Source organism: Rana temporaria, chromosome 12, assembly GCF_905171775.1.
Source record: "Rana temporaria chromosome 12, aRanTem1.1, whole genome shotgun sequence".
In the NCBI taxonomy this organism is placed as follows: domain Eukaryota; kingdom Metazoa; phylum Chordata; class Amphibia; order Anura; family Ranidae; genus Rana; species Rana temporaria.
The window spans coordinates 117,020,787-117,032,264 of NC_053500.1; the positions used below are offsets into that span (position 1 = coordinate 117,020,787).

Consider the following 11,478-nt stretch of genomic DNA (forward strand, 5'->3'; position numbering starts at 1 on the left):
TGACTTGGAAAAAGCTTTTAGATTAGGAAAGTGAGACTAAAGTCAAAACTACTGATCTGTCTACTCATTATAATCCTTTGACCATAAAGTACCAAAGCCATTGAATCAGCATGACAACCAAGGATCTGGTACCAGTGGCAGCCTTCATTACATGTTTCGTTTTAAAGAAAAGGTTCACTATTTCTTTGGTGGCTAATAAAATCTGTCCAAGAGAAATTGGAGAACCACCAACACAGATCCTCAGGGGTCTCTATACCTAGAAAACCAACTGATCAGCTGTTTGCACAATGGTAAAAGACACCATGGTCTACCACTGCTCAGAGCTGGCTTTTTCTTTCAATCAATTTTTATTGTTAAAGAAGTTGCACAACAGGAATAGAAAATAGTAATACAACATGAGAAATGAGATTTGCAATATTCGACCGCTTTGCATAGTGATAAAAAGGGGTACGTATTATGAGTTCCAGTGAAATATGATTACAACCAGAACATACCAATTGTCGGGTTAGGCCCATATACTAGATGCTCAGATGACAGCGTAACTAGAGGACTTTGAAGGAGCCTCTTGGCTTTGTAGCTTAGGTTAAAGTGCTAAGAGGCTTAAAACCCAGTTTGTCCAATCTAGACAAGCATTTATAATATCAAACATTCTGAGGAGAGATATCCACGAGGGATATTATCAGACGGTCTGTATTCAGGGTTGGTTACAGAGGAGCGTAGCCACTCGTGAATTGCATCATCCAATGTGTAACTAGGGGTACTCAAATTGTCACCTTAAATAGAGTATTCCCTGATGTGCGTCTCTCACCTACTCAAGATGAGATGTCCCATATCTAAACCGTAAGTTACAATCAACTATAGGTGAGCAGTAGACATAGGAAAGAGGGAGAAGAGAGGAAAAAATAGAGAGGGGTAGATGAGTATGAGAGTAGATGTTGAGTCAGAGGAACGTGCACGTAGTTAGCCCATAGTTCCCAAGTGGCTTTGAACCTCTGCACCAAGTCCTGCAGTATGCTAACCATCTTCTCCTGATCCAAGATATTTTCTTTTTTGCCATGGGGCAGGAGACGAAGGGTTGTTTCCATACTCATGCTATTGTCCATTTAGCCCCAGGAAAATCAATTGGATCAGCCTTATTTTGCTTTTGGAAGCCTTTTTTGCTGGAAAGTTTAATAAAGCTATATGCAGGGATTTGGGAATTAGTGAGTGCTGTAACGTTTCGCACTATTGAGAAAATCTTGTTCCAGATCCCTCTTATTTTGGGGCATTCCCACCTTATATGTATCATCGAGCCTGTGTGAGAGCAGTCTCTGAAGCAGAGAGGAGATGCAGAGGGGTAACATTTTGCTATTCTAGAGGGACTAAGTACCACCTTGTCAAGACCTTAAGATAGAGAGATTAAGAAATGTGAGATTTGGAGAAATCTAAACTTCTCTACCGTGGATATTTCAAGTTTGCTGATGCAGTAGCTAAGGGTGATCGGGCCTGCTAAGTTGAAGAAGTGTCCGAACCTGTACAACCCCTTGTTCAGCCACTATTGGAAGGCTTTGATGTTCATTCCTGGGAATTGAGGATATTGGAAAAGGTGTGCAAGTGGATATGTCTGAGAAACTAATTCTGTGTGAGCCTTGAGGTTCTCAAACAGAGCAAATGAGTGAGATAGCATGGGTACTAAGATCGCTGGGCATCTCTTATGGTTACACCATAATAGATAATCCAGGGTAAAGTGTGCGACCGCCTGTCGTTCCATATGAACTCAGTCGGGTTTGGCTGTGAGTTGATATCTGGGCTAGCTGGGCGGCTTTAGTAATACCATAGCAGGTTGGGTAAACGGTAAACCAAGACCTGTTTCAGTCTCGGAAAAGACCCCTTTAGCTACTCAGTGACGGAGCTGGCTTTTTTCATTATGATGCAGCCCAACCATGAAACCATTGATGGCAAATAGATTTCCAAGTCTAAGTAGCCTCAACTGCGTTTGGCTTTATTATGAGCAATGAGACCTCTACCATTCAGCAACAAGAAGCCTTTCTTGCGTGTTTTCTACTTTCTGGTTAATGATCTGTTTACATTTTAAAACCTCTGTAAGTAACATTAAACCTTGTATATAAAAATTGAAAGAGAGGATAGCAGAGATGATAACATATTCAGAACAGAAATAATAAAGTAGTATACTCAATATATATGATTGATTTTTTGCATATGACAATTTGTGTTTATTACAGGCCTACAAGAGGAAGACTGAGGCAGCAAAGAAAGAGTATTTAAAGGCCCTTGCAGCCTACAGGGCAAGCCTGGTTTCCAAGGTAAATGTCGGATCTTTACCCTACAGTAATTTTTCTTAAAACACACACATTATAAAGATATACTGTATATGCATATTTGGGACACGATCGCAGATTATATAAATTATCTTATACTTGTAATTCATTTGTGGACATTAATGTTTTTAACTGGAAAATACCTATTTTGGTGTACATTTTTGGATTTTGCACTTTAGTGCATTTGTTAACATCAACCACTGTGCACAATTGGACACACATGGGATATTATCTTGCTTTTAATCTAAGAAGCATTAAAGTTGGAGCTTCTGCAGGGTGACAAATGCTATTGGTACCTCCATGAGGTGACAAAGCATTTGGTTCTTTCGAGGGGTACTGCCACTGGGTAACAATTGCCATTGGCACATTCACAGGGTAACTGTCCTTCAATTGCAGTGACAAGGCTGTCATTGTGTATGTGCAGATTTATAAAAAAATAAATTATATAGAAATTCAACATAAAAATATAATCTGAAATAATTTCAGTGATTATATACATACAATGTGAAATCACAGTCTGAGTTTATTTATTTATTTTTCTTTATTTAGAGCTACACTGACCAAGGAGAAGCCAAGAACTCTCAACCCAACCAGCCCTCCAAAATGATTCTCCCAAAACAATCCATGTATAATATGTCCCCACAGTCCTCTTCCCCCTACCCCGGCCTTGCCTCATTCCTGTCCCCTGCTGAATTGCCAAGTTACCGTGGCCACCCTCACCCCAGCCTTTCCCGAACCCTCAATGCCAAATCAATGTTGCCCAGCCTTAGTGCCTCTCCTCCACCCCCTTTCCAGATTAGTCCTCCCCTCCACCAACACATGCGCCACCCTCCCAGCTCTCTCCTCAATCAGTCAATGAATATGCAGCCCTCCTCTATTGGACTACAGTCACCAATGAGATCATCTCCCACAGGTCAACAGGTGAGACTAAATGTGTTATGCTTATTTCTTTTGACTAGAAACCAATCATATTCCATTATAATTTTCTAGGTATTATGGGCAACATAACCACTTTTTCATTCACAGTGTTTAATATATTATGTATATGCAATACATGTCTTTTAGAACCTACAGTATAGGCCCTCTGCTATTGCGTCCCCATTATTTTCTTTAACTTTTTTACTGAGACATGCTTATATTTTGCAAACTGGAAATAACAACTGCCATTTAATTCTTGCCAGTAAGCTGGGCCACTTGCCACATTACTGGCCCATTCTTATGGCATGGTCTTCAAACTAGCCAAGTGTGGTCCAAATTTAGTTTAAGAAATATAAGAATGTTCTATTGACTATCCTTATCTGTGCCCATTGCCACATGTGTAGTTTTGCACATATGTGGCCCGCATTTCAGAGTTAGTGGACCCAAATTTTAGGCCTAGGTGAGTTCTGATGGGTTCAGTCACCTACTGCCTCTATGGAGAACTCCAGCATCTTCTAGAAAACCAAAACATGTAGCTGTCATATCTGTTTGATGTAACTAGTTTTCCATGTATACATCTACTACAATGAAGTAAGGCCAAATGAGTTGACTTGTCCTATTGTTTCATTTAAGTTTGTAGAACTTACTGTCTTCTGCAACAGACCATAATTGTCTCTTTTTTGCAACTGTCCCCAGGACTTCTCACATCTCCCGTCAGAATTTTCAAACAATGTTGGCCCACGATCCCCAGCCTCCTCCAATCCTCCAGGAAGCACAGAGTGGGACAATGAATATCCCAGTAGAGAGTGTGGTATCAATCACTGCAAGTGAGTATTCAAGATTCACTATTTGTCTATAACAATACTCAATGAATATTTGTGGAACCCTATGCATTAATGGACACTATGTCCTAATGGTTGCCAAATGCATATTATTTTCTTTTGATACTTTTCAAATATCCACCTTGACCACTAGAATTTCACTTGTTTGTTACTCCTCCAAATGTCTCATGGTCTATTGCCTTAAAATATGCTTAATTTTACTATTATGTACATAAGATGTGAAAGTGTTGTCTTAAGCCTCGTACACGTGGTTCGATTGTTGGCAGGGGATTGTCTGTTGGAAGACTGTTGTCCTAAAATTTTACCGTTAGTATGCTCCTTTTGACAATTGGTGTCCAGTTTTCGGCCAACAAATGTTGGATGATAGGCTAGTAAATTTTCAGCGGACAACGGTTTTGTCAGATTTTCGTATGGTCAGTACACAAATTTGGCACACAAAAGTCGGAAGTACAAACACGTATGCTCAGAATCAATGTTCACCAAACACAAAATTAGCAGAAGGGACCCAAAGAGCTGAAATTCCTCATAGTATGTCACTACGTTCGTGTTTGTGGCACGACAATTGTGTAACGTTAGTATGCAAGACACGATCCTGACACACACACTTTTGACAAAAATCAGATGCTCGGTTGGCCAACAATCATAACGTGTGTACTTAAGGCTGAGTACTGCGATACTAGGCCTTGTAGTCAATAAGCAGAAGAGAGAAAGCGAGAGACAACAAATAATTCTTGCCTTTTCTCATGGTAAGAATGACCCTGATCATAATATAAGAATATACAGAATATTCTCTTTACAAGCCCCAGTAGCAGGGAAAGTTTGCCTGTTGACCCCCTGATCCCCATACCACTGCTGGCCCCTTTATGATGGCATCTTTTTACTGAAGCTATTTTAATTGCTATTTACAGATAAACAATACATTTCTTAGGTCAAAGTGTATGAATTGATTCATGAAAAGTGAAATGAAATCTAGTGCAAAGTGGATGTTCAAAGCAATAAATCAAGTTCATCTTTCATGAAAAGCAAGAAATCAGACTGGCTGCTAAATAAAGCACCTCTGCTTTTGCATTGGTAATTCAAGACCAATCACGACAGCTGCAGGGAAGAGCCACAGCATGAGTTGGCATTATACATTGTAGAATGGCATGGCAGTGGTAATATACTGTGGAGATGGCATAGGTTGGGCCATGGGCAAAGAAGGGTAGTTTTAAGCTTTAACCCCTACATGGGAACTGCTGTTTCCTCCTTAATAAGCTTTGCCTTTTACCCCATCTCACCTGCACTTCTAAATAAAAAATGTATTAAAGCAGAGACATAAAATGAAGTGCAAAATGTAATGTAAGGCCTAATTGCATGAGCTGTTTTAGCTGTGTGCTGCTAAAATGTAAAAAAAATACTCTAGCCTCCTCTGTTCCTGTTCCATCTGCCCTTCTCCTGCCCACTGTGTGCCCACACATTTTTATTGAAGGGCATTGCAGCAGGCACACTTGCTGCCTGCACATGTCCAGCCTTCCACAAGACCAGTGACTGTCTAGGAAAGGGGTCAGCAACCTTTTTCCACGTAAGGACCAGATTCAATGTATGTGAATGCATGGAGGGCCGCATTCACCTGCTAAAAAATCAATAAGGTAACATTACACAGCCCCCACACCTCTGGCCCCCTTTACATTACACAGCCCCTGCACCTCTGGCCCCCTTTACATTACACAGCCCTTGCACCACTGGCCCCCTTTACATTACACAGCCCTTGTACCTCTAGACTCCTTTTACATTACATTACACAGCCCACCCTGCATATTACACAGCCCCCTGCACATCACACAGCCCGCCGCCCAGCACCCCCTGCATATTACACAGCCTCATATGCATATTACACAGCCCCCTTGCATATTACATAGCCCCCCCCCCCCCAGCTGTGTAAGTACAGAGGGATGGGGCACTTTAAAAAAAAATCTTATTTTTATTTATATTATTTATTTTTACACTGTCACTTTGAAAAAATCATTTGTGATCACTTTTTTTGCTGTCATCCCTTCTGACAGTAACAGGCAGTGACAGGTACTCTTTTTGGAAGGATCTGGGATCTGTGTTTAATCACAGCATGGACAGGTCACCGGCAGCACACGCACGTGCCCCCTACCTGGAATTGTTGGTGTATTGTTTCTCTTTAAATTGTAAAGCGATGAGCAAACTGTAGAGTAGTAGGGCAGAAAGCAGCATTTTCATATAGGGTAAAAAAAAAATGTATTTCTGAGCGAAACTCCCTCTGAAATCCTAATATTTAGGAATTTGGGACTTGTCGAAAAAGACACATTGTTTTCCTCAACGAGTTTCTTGTTAGGCTTGTCGAGGAACTCGACAAGCTTTCTTTGCGTACACACTGTCAAGACAAAATCTCCTCGTTCTCAAACGCGGTGACGTACAACACATACAATGGCAGGGGAAGTTCGATTCCACTGGCACAACCCTTGGCGCTGCTTTTGCTAATCTCATGTTTCTGCGTGTTAAGTAAAAGTTTGGTCGGAGACGATTTGCACTTTTCAGACTGTTACAGCGTGAAAAATTTGTTATCTCCATTACAAATGCTACTTTTACTCCCGTCTCATACTTTATTCTGAGCATGCGAGGGTTTCTTAGCATACACACGCTCGAGTTTCTCGTCGAAAAGCAGCCCGACGAGGAAATTGAGACTCCCATCGAGGAAAAAGAGAACTTGTTCTCTTTTTTCCTCGTAGAGTTCCTCGACGGTTTCCTCGATGAAAAACGTACACACCACCGTTTTCCTCAGCAAAAAAGCTCTCCCACCAAGTTTTTTGATGGATTCTGTCGAGTTTCTCGGTCGTGTGTACAAGGCCTGAAAGGTATGCGATTTCTCCTGGGCTTTAATTCTCCAGCATCTGTCGAAACCCCAAATATCTATCCAGGTGATCTACATTTTAAATCGTATTTTTTTTTTAGGTTTCTAAGATTTTTGCTTGTTTATTTCAGTTCTCTGCAAGGGGACAAGCCACTCTACCTCACCTAGAACCACAGACGTACTTGCAAATGAAGGCTGAAGGAATGGACATTTCAGAGAGTCTAAAAGCACTGGACATATAGAACAAGAATGGCATGGTCACCAAGACAAGCAGACTTAAGTGGTTGTTTCTTCTTAAGCCTCTGAAAAGCGGCTTTGTTTGCAGACGTGTACTTGGTGAAGCAAGCAGCCAAACCCCCCGTAACTTGTAGAGATCAAAATGGACACCTCTTACCGCCTCCTTATTTGTTACGGAAAGCATGAAGATGAATAGTCTGTGAGAGGGGGACTTCCCTTTCAGAGTTCATCTGGGCATATGTAAAGAGGTTTGTGAATATTGTATATTTGATATTTCCCCACCCCCACCAAAACAAATACTGGTTTGTATAAGGGGGGCAGTGACAAATACCTAAATAAATTGTGCAAATATACAAAAAAAAATCTGATAATACAAGGTGATAAAAAATAAAGAAAAATGTAATTTGTTGAATAGTTGTAAGTAGATTTATCATGTGGTTTAGGACTGTGCTAAAGACATCTTTACAATTTTCTTTTGTGTATAGAAATTAAAGGCGTAGCTTACTTTATAGTAAAGGCATTTTATATTAATTGTAGCACATTTTTTTAGTTATACATAGGATGTGTAAAATACTGCCAAATGTTTTTTTTCCTTATGTTTTATTTTTACAGCAAGAAAATAATTTCTATCTGTGCTGAGTCATGAAGTTATTCTATTTTTTTTTTCAGTCATAATTTCACCTTATTCTAAATGTTGACAATTTTATTTATGGGAAGAAAAGAAAATACAAAATGGATTTCTGATTTAATAATAAAACTGTTTTTTTTTTATGTTTGGATCTGTACTGCCCAGTCCCGGGCAGGCAAAATATTAATTTTGTTTCACGATTGCTTATTTGATTTTTTCTTTTTAATAAAACATTTGAAAAAGTGGCGCCACATTGGAGTTATTATTTTGTCTTTTTATTATTTTATTGACATTACAAACAAACAAAAATCATTGAAACAACCCTATACAGCATTCTAATAGAAAAAAAGAAGAAGAAATTAATAATAACAGTGTATGCTCAGGCAATACAAAAATTCATCACCAAACTTTGCTCTCCCTCGAGATTATGTCCCAGTCTTTCCTTTGTAGTGAGAGACAGCTTTTATTACTCCCTTTGACATCACCAAGCTTGAACAATTCTTGCAGGGGTAGCTGCTGCAAGCTCAGTCTCTATTGATAGCCGCATGTTTTCAGAACTACATCTCCCAAGAGCCCTTTTCCTGCACGCTGTATGTGGGCTGGCTCTTAACCACTTCAGGACCAAACTTTTTTTACGCCTTATTGCCCAGGCCATTTTTCAGTTTCACTTGGATTGGCAGTCATGCAACACTGTACCCAGATGGAATCTGTATCTTTTTTTGAGACATTATAAAACTTTCTTTTGTTGGTATTTAATCACCACAAATGTTAAAAAAAATATGTTTTTCTTAAGTCTCGTACACACGATCAGTCCATCCGATGATAACGGTCTGAAGGACCGTTGTCATAGGTTAACCGATGAAGCTGACTGATGGTCCATCGCGCCCACACACCATCGGTTAAATAACCGATCGTGTCAGAACGCTGTAAAGTAAAACACAACGACGTGCTGAAAAAAATGAAGTTCAATGCTTCCAAGCATGCGTCGACTTGATTCTGAGCATGCGTGGATTTTTAACCGATGGTCGTGCCTACTAACGATCGGTTTTGACCTATCGGTTAGGAATCCATTGGAAGTTGGCTTTTTTTTAACCGATGATGTAAATAACCTATGGGGCCCACACACGATCGGTTTTGACCGATGAAAACGGTCCATTAGACCGTTGTCCTCTGGTTAACCTATCGTGTGTACGAGGCCTTAGTCTTTGTTATAAAAATTTGCAGATGCATAATCTATCTTCATAAATTTTGGCCAAAATGTATTCTGCTACATTTCTAATGTCGCGTACACACGGTCGGAATTTCCTACAAGAAAAGTTCGATGTGAGCTTTTGGTCGGAAATTCCGACTGTGTGTAGGCTTCATCTGACTTTTTCTGTCGGAATTTCAAAAACCAGCCCTCAAAAAATTGAGAGCTGGTTCTTGTCGGAAATTCTGATCGTCTGTATGCAATTCCGATGCGCAAAAAAAACACGCATGCTTGGAATCAAGTCAACGCAAGCACGGAATCATTGAACTTAAATTTTCTCTGCTCGTCGTAGTGTTGTACGTCACGGTCGGAATTTGGTGTGACCGTGTGTAAGCAACACAAGTTTGAGCCAAAATTCCGTCTGAAAAAAATCCACAGTTTTCTTGTCGGAATTTCCGATCGTGTGTACGTGGCAATATAACCCAAATCAGTTTATATTATTTAGTATGTGTGAAAGTTTTAGAGTGGTATATACAGTGAGGAAAATAAGTATTTGAACACCCTGCTATTTTGCAAGTTCTCCCACTTGGAAATCGTGGAGGGGTCTGAAATTGTCATCGTAGGTGCATGTCCACTGTGAGAGACATAATCAAAAAAAAAAATTCCAGAAATCACAATGTATGATTTTTTAACTATTTATTTGTATGATACAGCTGCAAATAAGTATTTGAACACCTGTCTATCAGCTAGAATTCTGACCCTCAAAGACCTGTTAGTCTGCCTTTAAAATGTCCACCTCCACTCCATTTATTATCCTAAATTAGATGCACCTGTTTGAGGTCATTAGCTGCATAAAGACACCTGTCCACCCCATACAATCATAAGAATCCAACTACTAACATGGCCAAGAGCAAAGAGCTGTCCAAAGACACTAGAGACAAAATTGTACACCTCCACAAGGCTGGAAAGGGCTACGGGGAAATTGCCAAGCAGCTTGGTGAAAAAAGGTCCACTGTTGGAGCAATCATTAAAAAATGGAAGAAGCTAAACATGACTGTCAATCTCCCTCGGACTGGGGCTCCATGCAAAATCTCACCTCGTGGGGTCTCAATGATCCTAAGAAAGGTGAGAAATCAGCCCAGGACTACACGGGAGGAGCTGGTCAATGACCTGAAAAGAGCTGGGACCACCGTTTCCAAGGTTACTGTTGGTAATACACTAAGACGTCATGGTTTGAAATCATGCATGGCACGGAAGGTTCCCCTGCTTAAACCAGCACATGTCAAGGCCCGTCTTAAGTTTGCCAATGACCATTTGGATGATCCAGAGGAGTCATGGGAGAAAGTCATGTGGTCAGATGAGACCAAAATAGAACTTTTTGGTCATAATTCCACTAACCGTGTTTGGAGGAAGAAGAATGATGAGTACCATCCCAAGAACACCATCCATACTGTGAAGCATGGGGGTGGTAGCATCATGCTTTGGGGGTGTTTTTCTGCACATGGGACAGGGCGACTGCACTGTATTAAGGAGAGGATGACCGGGGCCATGTATTGCGAGATTTTGGGCAACAACCTCCTTCCCTCAGTTAGAGCTTTGAAGATGGGTCGAGGCTGGGTCTTCCAACATGACAATGACCCGAAGCACACAGCCAGGATAACCAAGGAGTGGCTCTGTAAGAAGCATATCAAGGTTCTGGCGTGGCCTAGCCAGTCTCCAGACCTAAACCCAATAGAGAGTCTTTGGAGGGAGCTCAAACTCAGTGTTTCTCAGCGACAGCCCAGAAACCTGACTGATCTAGAGAAGATCTGTGTGGAGGAGTGGGCCAAAATCCCTCCTCCAGTGTGTGCAAACCTGGTGAAAAACTACAAGAAACGTTTGACCTCTGTAATTGCAAACAAAGGCTACTGTACCAAATATTAACATTGATTTTCTCAGGTGTTCAAATACTTATTTGCAGCTGTATCATACAAATAAATAGTTAAACAAATCATACATTGTGATTTCTGGATTTTTTTTTTTTGATTATGTCTCTCACAGTGGACATGCACATACGATAACAATTTCAGACCCCTCCATGATTTCCAAGTGGGAGAACTTGCAAAATAGCAGGGTGTTCAAATGCTTATTTTCATCACTGTATATATATATATGGTATATATATTAAAAAATTGATCAGTTCCCATGTATTGGCTTCCTATATCTTTTCTTGAGGCACTAAAATGACAGGACAGCACAAATACCCCCAAAATTACCCCTTTCTGGGAAGTAAAAATGCCAAGGTATTTAGTACAAGACATGGTGAGTTTTTGAAGTTTTAATTTTTTTCAGAATTTTTGGGAAAATTAAGAAATTAAAATAAATGAGTTTTTTTTTTAACAAAGCATAAGGATGCTTACAATTACACCCCAAAACAAATTTTGTTTTGCCTCCTGAGTATGGGGATACTACATGTGTGAGCCATTTTTTACAGCCTAGATGCATAGAGG

At 40.3% G+C, this 11,478-nt stretch overlaps 1 protein-coding gene across 3 annotated transcripts in view; it reads left to right on the forward strand.

Annotated features, from left to right (window-relative positions):
* Positions 1-8,047, forward strand: part of TOX2 (TOX high mobility group box family member 2) — a 183,746-nt gene extending 175,699 nt beyond the window's left edge. For all 3 annotated transcript variants that reach the window (XM_040330319.1, XM_040330321.1, XM_040330320.1), the window contains 4 exons: positions 2,223-2,303; positions 2,868-3,239; positions 3,933-4,063; positions 7,067-8,047. In XM_040330319.1, the coding sequence (XP_040186253.1) occupies positions 2,223-2,303; positions 2,868-3,239; positions 3,933-4,063; positions 7,067-7,103 (621 nt within the window). In that variant the 3' untranslated portion in view covers positions 7,104-8,047. The remainder of the gene's footprint in view (positions 1-2,222; positions 2,304-2,867; positions 3,240-3,932; positions 4,064-7,066) is intronic.
* The last annotated feature ends 3,431 nt before the right edge of the window (positions 8,048-11,478 follow it).